General features: G+C 36.7%; 1 protein-coding gene across 2 annotated transcripts in view; it reads left to right on the top strand.

The window, feature by feature from the left end:
- The window catches only part of LOC145681095 (uncharacterized), a 105,731-nt gene that overhangs the window by 49,128 nt on the left and 36,055 nt on the right, over nt 1–20,548 (top strand). For both annotated transcript variants that reach the window (XM_081752490.1, XM_081752489.1), the window contains exons 9-11: nt 1,011–1,139; nt 4,133–10,773; nt 19,718–19,905. In XM_081752490.1, the coding sequence (XP_081608616.1) occupies nt 1,011–1,139; nt 4,133–10,773; nt 19,718–19,905 (6,958 nt within the window). The remainder of the gene's footprint in view (nt 1–1,010; nt 1,140–4,132; nt 10,774–19,717; nt 19,906–20,548) is intronic.

Raw genomic sequence — 20,548 nt, 5'->3', positions numbered from 1 at the left:
ATATTTAAAATACAATATTTTTTAATGTACCACCTTCTCTTTCGTCTGTCTCTTAACAGTAACAGGATATTTTAGAATGATATGATACTTAAAGAGTGAGAGAATGAAACCTATAGTCGACGGAAATTTGTCCTTAAGGTAAAAAGTTTTATACAGGGTGGAGCAGAGGGAACGCATGTTTTTCTAAACTGCAACTGCTTCGCGACAAGTAAGGGTATTTTGATTTACCATTGGCACACAGCTCAGACAATGCCGTTTCAGTCGTTGGGTTTCATAACTCATCTGCATCTTCCGTAACAATAGCGTCCATTATGTCACAAAATTTTCTGTGCTGCATAAAATCCGTTTCACTTAGCTGCTGGACAATCATTACTTTATGCGGCTGAAATTTGAGATTATCATGTAAGATGCGATAAAGCAAACGACGTGACATACCCAGCGATACAGCTTGTTGCCTAGCGAATCGTTTCGGACTAGCAAGAACTGCCCTTTTCACTCTGTCTACGTTTTCCAGAGTTCAAACTAAATGGGTTTCCATTTCATCGCAGATCCAGTACATCTGAACGTTGCAACCCATCTGAGTATAGTGTTTCGATCTGAGACTGTACCTCGACGTTCGATATTAAACTTCCGACGGAAAAGACGTTGAACCGTGACCGCAGAATCATTGTTTCTAAAGAACTGCTCGACCGCGAACACATGATGCTCTACGCTTCCCACTACATAATGACTGAAACTGCATTGTCTGAGCTGTCTGCCAACTGTCGCTCAAAATCATTACCCTTACTTGTCGTAGAGTACTAGCGGTTTTAAAAAACATGCATTTCCTCTACTCCACCCTGTAGTTCCTTAAATTTTTGAAACAGCATAACTTTATTTAACAGATTTTGTCAAACAACCGAAATAAAACGTGCCATCCGATGAATTTAAGGAAAAATGTCACTATATTTGCATTATTCTTATTAAATATTCATAATCAGGTCATATAGAACAAAACCTCTTTTTTCCAGTGTCTGAATCGAGATGGCAGAATCAAGTTACAGAATTGGAAGAGCGAGTAAAACTTCAGAATTCTGACTTGGATAACCATGTGCACATGATCAGTCTTTTAGAGAATGAGAAATTGGATTTACTTAATAGTAAGTATTATTAAGCGTTTTCTGTATTCGCATTCTCTGTTGTGTACTCTATTACTGTATTTATATTTCATAAGGACTTTCTAAAACCTGATGTTGTGCTTTTGTATGTTTGAGGAGAGGAAGAGCAAGGTTTGTAATAAATTTGTATTATGCGAGCATTAAAATGCCAGAGGAGGTTGTATTGTGACTTATAATTGGAGGGTTGGGCAGTTTTTCTTAGGTTATTTACTTAGTACAAATTGTTTTATTTGAAGCTCTGATTGTTGAAAATATCTTATACTTGTAATCTTCCGACTCTCCCCACGAGTTTTGGTCACTCTTTTCCACGAAGCAAAATTTCAAGTAAATAAAGCGATTTTTAAAATTCCTGAACATGTTAGCATATTGTGCATAGCGAAATGTTTTGTTTAATATTCGCATTCTGCTGTATTACAGAAAATATTATTTAACTATATAGAGAAACGTTTCAAAATCCTCTGTTATGGATTAAAACCCATTTTTCGGTTGTAGTCATAAGTGTTATTCCCGAAGCAAAGGTTGAGGATAAAAAGTGGCATGGACCGAAGCAGCAAATAACGGTATTTGTCTGCAGATTTAAACATCTTTAAAAATACCAGAATCCTTGGCGAAATGTGCAGAAGACGCCATGACAAATGACTGAGGTTTCAGTGCTGCCAGCTGTGTTGTGTTTTGTTTATATTATAATTATCCAACAATTATTTTGTATAAATTTCTTTTGTGTAATGAAAAATAGAATCTCAAGTACTTTCTTATCCTTTGTGTTTTGTGGTGTGTGTAAATTTTGACGCATGTAATATTAAGGTTTTCTGCTTTTAAATATTTGAAAAGATTATGCGAACTACGAGGATCATTTCATAAATAATGCACACTAACTTTTTGTGACTTACACGTCTATTGTTTGAAGAGGATCTCTCTACATGCCTTCGCTATAATCTACCTGGTTGGCAATGACGGGCTCCCAACCTCCGGGTAGCGTTTGTATTCCATCAAGGACGCTATTTTTGTAAAGCTGCCGAAGGGTTCGGATAACGGTTGCAGAAAGCTTTTCCAGACATGGAAACCGAAGTCAATGCATACGTTGTTTTAATTTCGGGAACAGGTCGTAGTATGGTGGACTCATGTCCGGACTGAGAGGAGCATTAGGTAACACTTCCCAACCGTATTTGCGAAGGGCTGTACACACAGAATTAGCGCTGTTCGGGCGAGCCTTCTCATGGAGAATCAGTGGACCCGAGTAACTGCCGTCGGGTTTTGTGTATTTTTCTGCGCAGTTTCAGGAGAAATTCAAAATAATATGCTGCTGTGACACTTCTTCCACGTGGAACTCATCCGTTATGATAATGCCTTGGTGATCATAAGCAAAAATCATCATTTGTTTAATCTGTAATTGAGATCGGCATTATTATTATTATTATTATTTATTGGAGAAGATGGAGCTTTCCATTCGTTGGATTGTGATTTCAACTCCGGCTCAAAGTCTTTGATCCACGTTTTATCAATAGCAATAATGGGACACAGAAAGTCCTCACCTTCAACGTTAAATTTTTGTTTCAGCACCATTGCATTGCCCAGACGTGTCTGTTTCTGTTCAGCAGTCAAGAAGTGGGGGACTCACAGCACAGAAATTTTTCTCTTCTGTGTAAATCACTTGTCAGAATTCGGTAAACTGACGCAAATGGGATCCCTGTGATTTCAGAAAGTTCCTCACATGCCACACGGCGATCTTGTTCAAGCGGTTGATGATTTTGACTTTACTGATCTTGCATCATCCTTTATGTTCATAGGGCCACTACAGAAACGAGTTGCTAAACGAGAAACTGTACTACGGTACACTGTTGTCTCGCCACAAACTTTAGAAAACATTGCAAATTTTTGTAGAGTTTTTGCCACGTAAAGTTCCAATTTTTGTGTACGTCTTCTGATCTTCAGTAGATACGTTACCCGAAACACCTACAACCTCCATTTCCAACACATGTCACAGCCACACTGTGTTCACTAGAGAGCGTGCAGGCACACGTCCTGGTGCCTCAAGACTTTCAGCTTCAACGAACGAAATGTTTACGTCGATTGCATCATCCAGTTCGCAACGTTGCTATAGTGTGCACTATTTATGAAATGACCCTCGTAGTAAAAATAGTGTTATGTGATAAGGTTTTCACTATCTTCTTGTAAGTTCATTTTCATTCCAATTACTGTATTTACCGGATGTTTAAGATAAAACGTCCAATGTTTATAAATCACAAACATCTGGATATATATATATATAAGGATGAAACCAACTGAGATAGGAAAATATTAGAGTACGCATGGAACGGAGCCCTGCGGTTCACCCGAAAATATAAGTAATAACATATATAATCTCATACAATGTTGAAAAGATAGTGGTCAAACTAACCACTTTTGTAGGGAAAATTATTTACGAAATCGACATCATTTTACTGTGAATTGTTTCACAATCAGATGAAATATCTGTCCAATGCTTATAAACATTTTGAAGTATAAGGATGAAACAGAAAGTGAAATAGGGAAAAATGTCTAAGGACGCATCGAATTGATCGTTCTGCATCCCACAGGGTCGCCCGAAAATTGTATTTGGAAAAGTGTACCATTTGATACATCATTGAAAAGATCATGAAAAATAAACAGCTTTTGTAGGGGAAAAAGTTGTTTGTATGGGGCACCGCTTACGAAGATCAAGGAGATGTTTAGTGATTTGGTGTTGCATTGCAGTTAAATAGTAGTCATTCCGTAATCGGTGTCCCACATGAGAAATGAAAATACAATTTATGATTGGATGACTTTGCAAGGGAAATTATGTAGTTGGGTTTGTCAGGAAAAATAACACTATGTATCTAATGTTTTAGCAGTTTTAATACTTGTGCTTGTAGTTTTCCTCTTTTAAATAAATTTGTGTAAAAAGCACTGAACCGCTTTGCAGTACACTTTCTAATGTTTGTAATTTTTGATTTCAGCGATCCAAGACCAAAGGCAGAATATAAACGAATTAGAAACGGTTGTTAATAACTTGAGAGAGGCACATACTGAACTGGAACACTTCAAAGTATCTGCTGAGATGAAGACTGTTGAATTGGAAGAACAACTGGATATAGTCACAAGAGAAAAATCCGAACTTCAAGAAGAAATGAATAATTTGTTGCAAGAGCGTACGGACTCTAGCGTGGAATCCGAAAAGAAGAAGTTAATAGAAGAATTAGATTCTTACAAAACCGAACTAGAAAGTGACAAAAATAAAAATCGAGAGTTGGAAACCCAGTTAAATGAAAAGACTGAACTTATTTCGAAACTAGAAGAGGAAATACATTCTGTGAAAGATACTCTGTCAAAACAAAAAGATATTATAGATGATCTTTCATCGAAGTTGAATTCGAAACAAGAAGAATTAGTGTCAGTACAGGAAGAAATTACCAATCTTACTTCTGATTCATCGGAGAGAACTCACGTGTTAGAAAGGCAGATAGAAAGTTCTACGCAAGATATTAAGGAATGGGAACAAAGGTGCTGTAATTTAGAAGCTCAAGTGCGATTGTTAGAAGAAGAAAAAGTGAAAATCTGTGAACAAATTCAGTTCCTAGAGAAATCGAATTTAGAATTGTCAACGTTATTAAACGAAAAAGATTCTGTTCTTAATGAAGTGTACAGAGAGAAAGTAACGAAAGAAGAGACGTTAGTGACACAGAGTGCGAGAGTGCAAGAGTTAGAAAGTACTGTGAACGACTTGCGCGAGATTGTTCGTGCAAAAGAGGCCGAAATAGCGGCTGCGAAAACGAACATTGAAGAGTTAAAGGTACAAGTGCGAGAGAGTGTAAATAGAAATGAAGTGAGAGAAGAAATAGATAATAGCAAAGCAGAAATTAATAGACTTACGTGTTTGATAGATGAAAGAAATTCAGAGATTCATCAACTTAAAATTGCGTTAGAGAATAATTCGGTAGAATTAAGTGAATTAAGGGAAAAATTAACCGCTTCTTCGGAAAGTATACGTGTGTACGATAGTCAACTTCAAAATTTGACAGTAACGATTTCGGAAAAGGAATCAGAAATTAGTAATTTACACGCGAGTAACGAATCTCTGATGCAACAGTGTGAAAAGTATATGAATATTATTGCTGAGAAAGACAGTGAAATTCAACGACTTACTAATGACTTGCAAGAGCAACTAAAAAGTGAAGAAAATAGGCATTCTGAATTATCATCTGTTTCCGATAAAATTACTGAGCATGAAGAAACCGTTCGTTCATTACGAGAGCAACTTGAGAATGCAGAAAAGATAGCGAAAGAAAAGGATGAAACTATTCAAGAGCTGCAACAGTTGCGTGAACAGCATGAAACAAAAATCAAGGAACAATTAGAGAAAATGAAGAAGTTAGCTGCTAGTTTGAAGCAGAGAGCTAAAGATGTTAGAGATTTGAATGATAAATTAAAGCAGTTTGAAGCCATTATTCAGAGTAAAGATGAACAGATCTCTACTCTTTCGTTAGAACAGCAGAAAGTTCAAAGCCAGCTTAATGAAGGCGAAACGCGAATATCAGAGAATGAGCATCTCGTTAAAGAATTCCAAGAACATATCAAAAACTTAGTTGGCGAGATGGAGCTGAAGACTAAAACAGTGCAAGAAAAAGAGCAGTCCATCATGGAACTTCAAACAAGAATTTCTGACTTGGAGCATCAGTTGCAGAAAAAGGACCAGGAACTGGAAGAAGTTGTGACAAGTGTGAACAAGTTAAGTGAGCAGTTGAACAGTGTAACGGAAGCTAAGAAAACAAGTGAAGTGCAGTCAGAACAAAAACTTGCGTCGTTGGTAGAACAATTATTGGAACTTGAAAAGGAAACATCTAACCTGCAAGAAGAACTCTCGCAAAAGGATAATTTTATAAAAGAACAAGAGACTATATTAAATAAAGTGAGTGGTGAGAAACACCAATTGGAGCAGCAAGTGGAACAATTAATGTCAACCTGTAGCGGTCTAGAAACCAAGATCGAATCATTAGAAATCTTGTGCAATGAAAAGGTTAGTGACTATGAAGCAAGGATTTCGCAGCTAACAACTTTTACTGAGAACGCAAAGGAAATACAATTAAAATATGAAGAATTGCTAAAAGAAAGAGAAGAATTGGTTAGTAAATTAGAAACTGTTCAAAATGAACATAATAAAGTAGTTGCGGAAAATCAAAATCTTCAACAGGAGTATGAAAATCAAGTGCAAGCTGTTCGTGAGTTAAACACGAAACTGTCTTCCATGGAAACTAATCTTGAAAATTCTAAAGCACAAATAGAGGACTATGTAAACCAGATAGAACAAATGAAGGTTGAACTTTCAAGTAGTTCGGAGGAAATTCAAAAATTACAGTCACAGATTACGAATGTTGATGATTTGGTAAACACGAGAAACGAAAAAGAGGCTGCTGATGCTAAAGTAAAAGAACAAGAAGCTGTAATAGAAGAACTGGAGCAGCAATTAATGAAGAGCGAAGCCAGGGTAGAAGATTTGGAAAACAAACTGAAAACTGTAGACGAAAGACGTTTATCATTGGAAAACAAAGCAGAAATCCTTGATTCAAAACTACGCGAATCATTCGAGGCTAAAGAGGAGATGGTAAGAACTGATGAAATGTTAAAAGAAGAGTGTATGAGTCTAGCTGAAAACGAAAAGAAACTTCTTGAAATGAACAGACAGTTAGAAAAGCAAAACAATGATCTGAATCAACAAGTTGAAAAGCTACATCGAGAATATGAGGAATTACGAAATAACTGTATAAGCGCTGAAAATACAGTAAGAACTTTACAGCAACAATTAGAACATCTCAAAGATACAGAAAGCTCTCTCAATCAGGCAGTGGAGAAAAATGCTATACTGGAAAGAGAAGTTAAAGCCCTCCAAGAAACTGAACAACATCTAAAGGACGAAAGCACGAAAGCACAGCAGTACATTGAACAAATCGATACTGAACTGCGAAACCAGATAGAAAAATTGGAAAGTGAGAAAAGGTCGTTGTCTACTGAAAATGAGAAGCTTCAAGATGAAAAGAACTTTATGAATGAAGAAATGACGCAGTTACAAGGAGCAATGGAAAGCATTCAAAGTCAGCTTGAAAACAGTCAACAGCAAGTTACAAATTATAAAAAAGAAATTGAAAGTGTAGAATCCATTCTTAAACAGAGGGAAGAAGTCCAAGATGTAGTAAATATGTATCAATCAAAAATTAACGACCTACAAGAAAATCTTCGCATAGTTTCAAGTGAAATATCGGAGAAAGATGAAAAGCTTAAAGCATTGCAGGAGGAGAAAGAAACAAATACAAAGAAAATTAAGGAATTAGAACTAAATATAATGGAATCCATATCTACGCGTAGTGATATAGAAAATGACTTACATAATACGCAGAAAATGTTAACCGAATCAAATGCCTTTGTTGAAAATCTTCAGCTGGAAATTCAGAAACTCCAGCATGAGCGGGATGATTATGTACAGTACAACAGCTCACTTCAATCAACAGTTAGTGACCTAAATAGACAGTTAGAGGAAAAACTAAATGTCGTAAGTGAAAAAGGAAATGTTCTAGAAGAACTTAAACTTGCGTTGGATACCAGTGCGAAAGAATGTAGTGATTTAAAATGTAGGTTACAAACTATTACAGAACAAAGGACTTCAGTAGTTATATTGTTAAACGATACGTTACAAAGACTAAATAACTTAAGCAAGGATATTACAGGGTCTTTAGAGATCGTTATCAATGAGTTGGGCTTCTCGCAGAAAGATGATACTCAGCAAGACCTGGTAGAAATTACAATTGAAAGTGGTGAAGAACATGTGAGTAACATGTCTGAAGTTAGTCCCGAAACAATAAGCAAAGAACCTGAAGTTCCATATCATGAACTTGAATCCAGACTTACTGAGCTAGAAAAGCTACAGAAGGACATACAAAATCATTTCCACTCAATAATAGCACAAAACAAGGAGCTGAAAAATAGAATATCAGATATAATAAACACTTTTGAGTTGGAGAGAAGCGAATTTAATTCAGCAATTGAAGCGCGGGAGAGGAGGTCACTAGAGCTAACAAAACAACTTCAGGAATCAGAAGACTCAAAGATGCGTGCCATAGAAAGTATTCAAGAAGATATTTCATCAGCTAACAAAAAACTTGTGGAAAAAGATTCCATTATATCTGAACAGGCTGAGAAGTTGAACATGATTCAAGTTGAATTTGACCATATTCAGACACAGAAAGAATCAGCATTGTCCAAAATTAATGATCTTTCAGAGCAGATTGCTTCTCTAGAAGGTGAACGAAATACTTTGATGAACGAATTACAAGATTTGCGATTGGAACTAGGAAAAAATAGAGCTGTTGTTGAAACTAAAACATCTGAAATTGAAAGTTCTATCGAACCAACGGTTGTAACTCCTTTGCAGACGAGTATCTGGGAAGTTGATGAACCGAAAGAAGGCTGGAGTTTTGGCGAAGAAGAAGCAAAATTAGAAGCTGAGCATAGCCAACAAAAGTCATCGGAAGACGGTCAGTTGTATGGCGAAATGAAGAAGGAAGTAGAGCAGTTGCAACAACAAGTGAAAGAATTGTCTAAAGATAAGTCAAAACTTGAGGATAGTCTCAAAGCAGCTCAAGTACGTTGTGGGAAGATGGTGAAAAAAGTAAAAGAATACAAAGATAAAAATGATAGCCTGACGAAACAAGTCAGTGAACTGGCTAAATCGTCAAGTAAAACTGATACAAGCGACTTGGACAAAGCAATTGAAGAGGAACTAAAACATCAAATCGAGTTGCTGGAGAAAGAAGCGAAAGAACTAAAGAATACTATACAGAGTTTGCAGAACGAGAAAGTAGCCATGTCTAATCGAATAGATACACTGGTGGCTGCTAACGAAAGGCTTGTAGAAATGAAAGAAAGACAAGACACAGAGGTTGAAATGCTACAACAAAGATGTAAAGAACTTAATAATAAAGTTGAAGCACTGGAATGGAAAGTTAGAGAATTAGAAGATAGATCAGAAGTTAATGTACAGACGAATGAGCCATCCGCGGTAGAATTAATGTCCGTTACTGTACCAAGTGATACTCAACAGGAAATAAGTGCCTTGCGAGAATTAGTGAGTGAAAGATCTGGGGAGAATGCGACGTTGTTATCGCAGATTCATCAACTTCAACAACAGATTAGTTCATTGTCCAAAGATAATGAGACACTACAGGAGTATCTGAAAGTTCAAAAAGAAGAACGATTGGGTATGGAGCAAAAACTGTTAGAAAGTGAGTTCCAACTGAAACAGTCAACAAACGAAACTGAAAAACTTCAGAAAGAGTTGGAAAATAAAATGATTCTGGAAAGAAAATTGAAAGAAGCCGAAGCAACTTACGAAAGCATGAAAGGCGAATATAATGTTATTTACTCAACGTACACGGAAATTCAAGAAAAGTACGATAGCTTGAAAATGGAACATGAGATGTTGTGTGCCGAGAAAAATCAGTTGAAGGAGATGGTGTCTCACCATTCAGAAACTACTCAGTCAGTTGCAGCAGAAACTACCCCGGCTGTCAGCGACATGACTGCAGAGAATGAGAAATTACAGCAAGAAGTCCACCAACTTAGGCAGCAACTACAATCTGTTGTACAACAGCAAGAAGAAGAGTGGTTACTGCGAAAATCTACTGAGGATGATGGGTTAATAGGAGACCACGAGAAACGCGCTGAACTAAGCAATCAAGTGTTACTATTAGAACAGCGAGTCAAAGTATTAACAGATGACCTTCAGAGAAAGATGGACGAAGTCAGTATGTTGCATGAAGAGCTCTCAAGACGTGATCAAGAAAGGTCTCAATGGAATACCACGTACCAGCAGTTTGCTACTGAATTGGAGAGTCGAAATAAAGAATTACAAGAACTTCGTAATACACATGGAAGCACGCAGGAATATATAAAACAACTTGAAGCAGAATTACAGAGAGTAAGTTCAACTTTGAAACAAAAGGAATCGGAGGTTGAATACTTAACAAACTTACTGCGGCAAAAGGACATACAGTTCCAAAATATTAAGACTGTAGACGAAAGTAACAAACTTAGAGAACTTCTAAGTGAGTCAGAACAAAATATACAAAAGTTAGTGAAACAGTTATCAGATAAAGAGCAAAGAATTAGCAATCTTACTGCTCAGCTACAAGAATATGATGCCGAATTCCAAAATAGAACTGAGAGTGTACTCCATGAAATGTTAGCTAAAAAGGAACTTGAGTTGAGTGAGTTGAAGCAAGAACTGGAGAAGATAACAAGTGAAAAGCAACATCTAATAATCTCCAAACACGGCGAAGGAGATGAGACACAAAGTATTGTTCCTAGCAACGATATTGTAGACGAACTAAAAGTAAGATTAGCTGAAAAGAGCAATGAGGTTGAGAATTTGGAAGCAGAATTGGAATTAAAAGACTCTCTTCTGAAGAAACTAGAAGAACAAGTATCTTTCTCGGGTGATGAAAAACACCAACAAGCATTGGCTAATGTGCAACAAGAACTGGACATCGCGTTGTATATGCTTCATCAAAGAGACGTACGCTGTGAGGAATTAACTGTCGAATTAATGCAGGTATGTGAATTTTACATTAACTTCATTACATATTCACAAATGTGAGTGTTAGTAAAAGTTGTATGATATATTGACTAATACCAAGCTTTACGTTTGTTTATCGAAATATTACAGAAAAGTGGAATTGTATTTTTTGTTGATCTTAATATTAAGAAAAATACTTTAAAATATCCAGAATTTTTGTACATCCGTTAAGCCACCAGAGAAGATCGACGTGAATTGACGAAACAAGGATAAGACAAAGCTGTTCATTGGACGTCATCCCTCCTCACCCGTTAGACAGACTCTTCCGTTCAATCATTGTGGAAAAGCGAGCTTGAAAACGTAATAAGTGCAATCGAAGTGGGCGCCAAGTATGGACTACATAATGTAATTCGATTGTTCCAGGCGTGATGGCATAATACAGCCGAAATTCATCGCCGAATGAGTAAGAATTACGGCAGGCAGGCCCGCAAACAGAGGGGACTAGGGGTGCCTGGCCTCCCTTAAACTTCCCGTGGCTCCTCTAGACCTCAACACAAAAAACACAATTTAGATATGTGTAAGAGAATTTTAATGACCCCCCTCCCCCAAACCTCTGTGGCTGGTTTCGGGCCTGACGGCAGGAACTTTTTAAATGATGATTTATGACTGGTGCAGCTTGAAAATAACGAGTTGAGTTGAGTTGAGTTGAGTTGATTTTAGTTTAGCGTCCCTTTCAGCAGCAAGGCTATATGAGACGTGGACCTACTGATTAACGTGGAATCCGAACCACATGAGCTCCCGCCGGGAATCGAACCCGGGTCTCCCACTTGAAAATAACGAGTACAATCGAAGCGTTTGCCAAGTATGAACTACATGATGTAATTCGATTGCTCCGGGCGGGAGGGCATAATACACCCAAAATTCATCGCCGAATGGGTAAAGATTACTGCGGGAAGTTTATAAGTAATGATTGTATGTATGACTGCTCTAGAGAAAGGACTGACCGATGTACACATCAATGGCGGCCAAACTATTGCTGCAGATGACCTTACAGAACACGTAAATTTTGTGGTCCGTGAAAGGCGTACATTACGATTTCTGAATTGTCTGCTGAGTTCCCAGCAATTTCAAGATCAACGCCCGGTGAAATCGAATTACGCGTAGCGGGCACTTCGATTGTACTCGGTATGTTTTGAGGTCGCTGCTCCATACGACTAAAAGCGATTAAATGGCTGTCTTTGGGTGTTGAGGGGAGGCGATCCAATGAACAGTTTTGTCTTATCTCTGCTTCATCATCCAACATGGTTCTCCTCAGGTGGCTTAGCGGAGGCTGAAAAAATTAGGCATCATATATGGAATTCCATGATAAAATGACTGATATGACAATAAAATAATGTCTTTAACACTGTAATTCATATTATTATTATTATTATTATTATTATTATTATTATTATTATTATTATTATTATTATTATTAAGTATTCTGCCTATTGGCAGGTCCTGGGAATAATTAGTTTTCTTTTTTTATTTTTTTTTAAATTTATTTATTGATTTGAGGTTTGGACGTGGAAATCTTTCTTCCACGTTTTTCTGTCTTCAGCTTCCTCTTTTAATTCCCAATATTTTCTTCTATTTTTCAAATATTAGATCAGTTGTGTTCTTCCTTTTCCTTGCTTTCCTTACACCTTTCCTTCTATGGCGGTATGTATGAAGAAGACAATTTCTTCAAGGTGTGTCCAATCCAGTTGGCTTTCCTACGAAGGATGCTGGTTAAAAGCGTCCTTTTCTCTCTTATCCGTTGAAAAACATCTTCATTTGTTACTCTCTCTGTCCATTTTATCTTCTCCATCTTCCTTCAATACCACATTTCGAAGCTTCTAGATATTTCTTCTCTAACTTCCGTAGTGTTCAAGTCTCTGTGCCATATAGTCTAATACTCCATATATAGCCAACTTCTTCCTTAGTTCAATATTAAGCATGGTAGTTAAGAGTAATTTTTTTTTTTTTTTTTGTTCAATGCTTCTTTGGTTATGGCAATTCTTAACCTGATCTCTTTGGTGCAGTGAGCGGCTTTCGTCAAAATATTCCCAGATACTTAAAGTTATCGACCTCTTAAGGTTCTCTTTGTTTATCGACCTCTTAAGGTTCTCTTTGTTTTACTCTGACACGTAAAGGTGCATTTCCACAGAATATTTTCATTACTTTCGATTTTTAAGGTTTGATTTCCATTCTATATAGTTTTCCAGTGTCAACTGTTTTGTCAATCATTTCCTGTCCTTCTTATATATAGATGTAATTAATTGGTTATAAGACTTATGGAGCACGTCTGAGGATATTGATTTATCCATATTCTAGTTTTAGTGGCATTTGTTGCTGTTGGTTTGTCAGTTAAGAATGGGTCTTTTCTTCCCAAGCTCGGATTACTTATAATAATAGAAGTCTCATTCCTTTAGAGAGTACCTTTGGCGCGGGAGGCCCGGGTTCAATTCCCGGAGGGAGCTCATGTGGTTCGGATTCCACGTTAATCAGTAGGTTCACGTCTCATATAGCCTTGCTGCTGAACGGGACGTTAAACTCAAAATCAACCTTTAGAGAGTAGTATCTTCTAGTACTGCCGTAGACTCAGGAGTCAGCCCAGCCTCGAAACAAAACAAAATCTAAGACCCAGTGTAACTTTAAAATATTATCAATGTTCTTTAGAGCAAGTGCATCCTCACGTAAAATAATTTCAGTACACGTATTTAACTTGCAATCTTTACCTGTAGTCCAGTAAAGATAGCCCATTTTTCTGCCAAGAAAGGAACAAATTAGTAACAAGCTGAAAATTGGTATGGAAGTAGGGGGATGTGTCAGGAATAACATACTAAAAGTCCCCTAAAATCCCACTGTAGCTTTTTCCGCAATTTTGAAAAATGTCCGCCATCTTTAGACGACGACAAGGAATTTATGAAAATCATCACCCTTTATGTTTATTCCTCTAGCCACCGTTCTAATTATCACAAAACCATGAATCATATATGGTTGGAAAGCTTGAAAGACAGAAAATCTAAGTAAATAACATATATGCCAATCGTGCTAAATTTCTAGAAGAAGAGGAAGAAGAAAACTGCTTTTTTATTTGAAAAAGATATATTTTCAGAAATCATGAGAAGTTTGCAACACTGACAGTTATTGCACACCAACGAAACACCACCAACAGATGTCCTTGATATTTATCTCAATCATAGCCAACAATGACACAAATCGGTGCAATACAAGCCGAGAAAAAAAAATATAACTTATGTTACTGTCTGACCTCTTTGTACAAAAGTGCATAAGGTGACATACACTTTCACGGTTCTAGTCACCTTCTTTTATCACATAGGACCAAGAGTTATATATCATTGGAAATCTTAAGAAACGTAAATTCGAACGAGGTAACACTTATACTAATCAAGCCCAATTTGTGGAAAAAGCGCAAAACTCAAAATTTCGGGACAAAACGTGATTTTCGCCATAAATTCTTTAAAACTTGCAACACTGACAATTATCGTATATTAACAAAACTCAGTTACCGTTTTCACTATCATCATTATTAATTTACTCTTAAAATGGCCAACGTTTTTCCCAATGGAGTAAGCTTTTATGATACATAGGTTTACATCACTTAAATATAGCACAAAAATCATTTATTGACAGCATTAGAAAGTAGCAGAAATTGGTAGTCTCCTATTCATAGGAAAATCGTAATTCACACACTAAAAATAACTCTCAACTACAATAGTCATTTGAATGTAATTTTTTAAAAAATGTCTTGTTTATAACTAGAATGCAATTTTCCTCCAAGTATTCTTCAAATCAACTTAATATTTACATTACACGTTAGTATGCACTTTAAGAACATTCGAACTTATTTTATTAGAAATCGATGAGGTTATCATTATCTCGTTCATCTCTATGGTCTTCATCATTTGGTTTTGCATTCATGCATCCAATTCCTCGACACTGACATAAATTAGAGCACACAATTCCTGCTTTTCGACAACCGTACCTGCTTTCACAGCCCTTTTTACAGTTACAGGATATTACACGGAGCAGGTTCCTTGGTCATTCTTGCTGGTACGAGGATACCTCCTAATGTTGTCCATCCATATTCAGTCGCTCGCAAATCATTTCCACGGTACAATTGAACCTGATATGGTGTTTCGCAGCATCACTGGTGGGTGGCAATTTTGCCAATTGTATTTCGTTCTGAATGGGGAGCGACTTACTGCAAAGATGTATGAATTCATCCTTGGATACTGGAATTCATCCAGTAAGGTTACTATTGCTGGAGAATCGTAGTGTGTTAGTAGAAATAATGTGCCAGCTTCATAGATTGTACACTAGTATTATTATGGTTCAAAACTTCAAGTGATCGGCATAAATCTTCCCGTTTTTGAAGTAATCAGAATGGCTTTTTCTTTCCCTGTCGATACAAACCACATGATGTGTCGCATCTAGTTAAAGCATGTAGCTGAGCAAACCAGTTAGTATATTTGCCTGTGTATCTTACAACTTTTTAGTACTAAATTCCTTACTCAAGTCTTGTAGACGTCCAAGCTTTCGAAATGTGATGTCGTACTGATTATTACCTTGTTCAAGCAAAATGATTAAAATGTCAACATTATCACGACGTGCTTACAAGGATTTCAAGACTTGGCTACAGCAGTTTTAGCTATAAGTGTGTCAGCATCACTTCTTGCTTGCTGGGTTTGAATTCCAGCTTGTGTCAAATAAACCATCAATTCACGGGCGAAACAATCCTTATTTTTGAAATTACCTAAGAATTTATCTTTTTTGTTAATAATGTGGTGTCATTTGTGAATAACACCAAAGCTGATTGAACCTTTGACTTACGTTGCTCCCGCTCAGCGGCTTTTGTACAGTTTTCAGTGCAATACCCATAAAAAAAATAATTGTTGCTTTCGTTCCTGAGTTTGTGAGTACATAGGACACATACGAGTTGTGCACGTCAAGGTATGTTCCATATTGTGGCCAAACAACATGATGTAGAAGCCAGCCTCCATCTATAACGTACACACTGTTTTCAAATTGAGTTTTAAAATTTGTCCGATATTCAAACATGTCGTACAAATCGGACTTTTTCGTTTCTCTCATGAACATTTCTGTGAAAAGAGAAAGTGAATACGGTGCAAGCTCGTAAGCAAAACACTGCTGGAGTTCTTTTTCGGACTTCTACTCATATGATTCAGTTGAAGTATGGTGTTTACAGCCAGTGGCTCATCACGGCTACGCATCTTTTTGTTTAAGTTTCACATTTTCAAAAGTCCGTCCAAACATTCCTTCCATAGCAGCCAATCCGATTTCCTTAGATTTATCAGTTGACCATGTCAGTGCTTAGGGACGTGAGCTCCGGATATGAAGGGCGTGGAGAATGCTGGCAAAACCAAAGCAAGAATTTCTTTAGATGTAATATATCACGCGATTGACTTCTTTAGTACAGGTCCACATGCCGACCAGTGTGAAGTTCTTGCCTATCTTTGTTTCATAATTTTTCAAGACATTCTCGTAAGTGGCACGCTGCTGGCATACTTGACACACACCTAGATATTATCTTTTCAGTTATGCCTCTCCTATGGGTCAGTCCACCGCTGCTCTTCATTGCTCTCGCTAAAACCTGCTCAATCGTCATATCAGACCATGTGCCACTCCAAAATATATCTTTTCTACGAATAGTGAAGTAACCGTCTCCTGTAAATAGCTGGAACTCATGAAGATCCATTTCATCCAACCGCAACATTTCTTGTAAGTACAGATGTGAGTACTTGGCATACAAAAGATGCTCAGCTGCATAGAAGTATGGTAACATTTCTCACATGCAGTGAAGATTCAAGTCTCCAGTTCTTTCGAACTAAAAGACACATAATTTCTACAAGCTGATAGTACAATAACTTAGAGATACGGCTTGTTTCTGCAGCAGCATCAACGAATAGCTTCAGGGCATTTGCAATCTTGATTGACTATGTTTGAATGTTGAACCACTACATCAATATCGATATCTTCTTCAGTAATCAGAGGAATACAAACATCTCACAATTGACGCTCAAACTCCTCAGTGGCGTCTGATTCATTAAATAAACAGTATATATTGCAATTGCAAACTGTTTTTAAAAAAATAGCTCGCAAAGCACGAGCAATAAGAATGGCCTGGCTTTATCTGTGGCATGGAGTTACTAGCATACGCACAAGACCAAAGTTCTTCACTGCCACTACCTTTCATTACATATGCAACTGTTTCCATAAATGACACTATAGTTTGGAAAGCCCTCAAGTCTAATAAACACTGACGGTAATTCACCAGAATTTCTACATGCTGCTACAATGTCACATGCTTTAGAGTACAAAGGTTGATCTAAATTGACTAAGCACACTCTTTTGCTCCTTTTCTGCACATTCTTTGCTGGCAAACATAAGCGAAGAGTATACAGCATCCATGCTTATTGGCTGAAGATTGATAAAAGGTTGAATTACTACTTAATATGCTTGGTATTTATGGTTGTTGCTTGTCACCAGCTGCATAAATCCATTCCAATTCGGGCAACTTGGTATTTTCAACCACTTGAGAATCATCCTTGTTACATCGTACAGAAGGTGGATTTCAGTTTGGATATTCAGAACACGAAGGTATCTTATATCTTCAATGATTAAATCCGAAAGACCATTACCTTTGCGTGTGTACGTTAAAAGTGGTATATTCCATTCATTCTTTGACAGTGTACGTTTTTTGAGCCCAGGTATTGGAAGACTGAATATGAATGGACAACATTAGGAGGTATTCTCGTACCAGCAAGAATGACCAAGGAACTTGCTCCGTGTAATATCCTGTAACTGTAAAAAAGGCTGTAAAAGTATGTACGGTTGTCGGAAAGCAGGAATTGTGTGCTCTAATTTATGTCAGTGTCGAGGAATTGGATGCATGAATGCAAAACCAAATGATGAAGACCATAGAGATGAACGAGATAATGATAACCTCATCGATTTCTAATAAAATAAGTTCGAATGTTCTTAAAGTGCATACTAACGTGTAATGTAAATATTAAGTTGATTTGAAGAATACTTGGAGGAAAATTGCATTCTAGTTATAAACAAGACATTTTTAAAAAATTACATTCAAAAGACTATTGTAGTTGAGAGTTATTTTTAGTGTGTGAATTACGATTTTCCTATGAATAGGAGACTACCAATTTCTGCTACTTTCTAATGCTGTCAATAAATGATTTTTGTGCTATATTTAAGTGATGTAAACCTATGTATCATAAAAGCTTACTCCATTGGGAAAAACGTTGGCCATTTTAAGAGTAAATTAATAATGATGATAGTGAAAACGGTAACTGAGTTTTGTTAATATACGATAATTGTCAGTGTTGCAAGTTTTAAAGAATTTATGGCGAAAATCACGTTTTGTCCCGAAATTTTGAGTTTTGCGCTTTTTCCACAAATTGGGCTTGATTAGTATAAGTGTTACCTCGTTCGAATTTACGTTTCTTAAGATTTCCAATGATATATAACTCTTGGTCCTATGTGATAAAAGAAGGTGACTAGAACCGTGAAAGTGTATGTCACCTTATGCACTTTTGTACAAAGAGGTCAGACAGTAACATAAGTTATATTTTTTTTTTCTCGGCTTGTATTGCACCGATTTGTGTCATTGTTGGCTATGATTGAGATAAATATCAAGGACATCTGTTGGTGGTGTTTCGTTGGTGTGCAATAACTGTCAGTGTTGCAAACTTCTCATGATTTCTGAAAATATATCTTTTTCAAATAAAAAAGCAGTTTTCTTCTTCCTCTTCTTCTAGAAATTTAGCACGATTGGCATATATGTTATTTACTTAGATTTTCTGTCTTTCAAGCTTTCCAACCATATGTGATTCATGGTTTTGTGATAATTAGAACGGTGGCTAGAGGAATAAACATAAAGGGTGATGATTTTCATAAATTCCTTGTCGTCGTCTAAAGATGGCGGACATTTTTCAAAATTGCGGGAAAAGCTACAGTGGGATTTTAGGGGACTTTTAGTATGTTATTCCTGACACATCCCCCTACTTCCATACCAATTTTCAGCTTGTTACTAATTTGTTCCTTTCTCAATCCTATCTTTACTGGACTACTGCGTTAAACTTCTAAATTATATCACAGTATTTCTGGAAACATCAGTCGCAAATCCCGAACTTTCTTTCATGAAGTACGTGGTTCAGAAAAGTACAGAATGTCATCATTGAGACCGCGAATAAAATTAATTTGCAGATGACTTGAAATACATAGTACGTAATCTCTATAAAACAGCGGAAATAACTAGTGGTGTAATTACTAATAGATGCTGTAGGATACATAATGAATACATTATCTCAGTTCCCTCCACATGGGCTTTGTAGTAGACAAACAACGTGTGTGTGGGTTTCCTTGCGGTTCCCCCGTTTCCTGCCACTTTCGTTATTCCATCATTATCATCCATCTCCGTTAGCCTTGGTAGGGCTTAAAATAATAATAATAATAATAATAAAAACACACCGTGATACAAGGCAAGACTATTAAGCTATATTTGAATCGTAAAAAATTAAACTATATATTGGCACTTCTCTTATTACTATTAGTATTAGTATTGAATATGATTTCTTGAGCTCATACTTCGACTAGCCTTCAGTCATTACCAGACTTTTTTTTTTTCTTCAGATCGTCAGGATAGTATTAGTACAAAAAATAATAAATACGTCACGTTAACAATTTTGAATGTGTTCGTTTCTTTGTTTTAATTTTCGGTTAATCAATATTATTTAGATTTTCGCGGCACACATTTTGAGAAACATTGATGTAGCCTCCAAAATGTGTAACTTAATCGAAAATTGTTCTTGTTCTTAAATCATAATGTAAAATTTTTACTCTGGTATTAAAATTAGCCAATACATGCATAATATATTTAATAATTGAAATATTCCAGCTTCTTGAAGAGAGAGATACGCTACAATTACGCCTTTCGAATGCGTTGAGGCTGAACGAAGAACTTCGTCGAAATCAAGAATCACTTCGTGCTTCTAAAGAGTCAATATCTGGAACATCTGCACAGTCACCTACTCAGAGTGGCAATGCTCAATTTCCTCCTGCAGACTTGGAAGGTTTAAGTGATAAGTAAGTAGAGTGAACTTTGAGTTCTAACAAAGAAGCATTATTATGTTTATCAATATTAAACTTCGAGATTACTTGTGACGTTAGAAACTCCACCATACCTGTGGTTGCCTGTAGAACTTTTCGTCGGCTGGACGAGAGTAAAATTTAAGAGAAACTAGGGCATCATAATTTATGTATTGCCCCTGGGACCCTATTCGACAGTCAGGGCTCTCTGATTCCTGAAAAAGAAAGAAAAAGAGCACAGGAATTCATCATCGGTATTAGTGATTAAAGTAAGCTAAAGTTTGTGGGATACATAAATAGTTTAAGTTCAAATATTTCTAATATCTTAAAAAGAAGTTAGGATGCAAGATGAATTTCAAGGTGACTACGATAATTCAGATTGGCTTAATTATCTACAATAGTGATGGCGAAATGGTTGCCAAACTCGCCATCACAGTATACCTGAATCGAGAGTTACAGGGTGTCCACTCACCGGGAAATAGCCGGGAATTTCATGAACCGGGAAAAACCGGGAATAAGCCGTGAATTTCTCCAAAGAACCGGGAAACACAATGATAATAGCTGAAGAAGGCCGAAAGTTAAAAACGCAAGGCGTAACTCAATTGTTTTCTACCGATAAGTCACTGGGCGCTTCTGAATT

Source organism: Thermobia domestica, chromosome 3 (genome assembly GCF_964235325.1).
Source record: "Thermobia domestica chromosome 3, izTheDome1.hap1.1, whole genome shotgun sequence".
Classification (NCBI taxonomy): Eukaryota; Metazoa; Arthropoda; class Insecta; order Zygentoma; family Lepismatidae; genus Thermobia; species Thermobia domestica.
The sequence above is the reverse complement of the archived record's forward strand: the minus strand, read 5'-3'. Positions and strand labels throughout refer to the sequence as shown.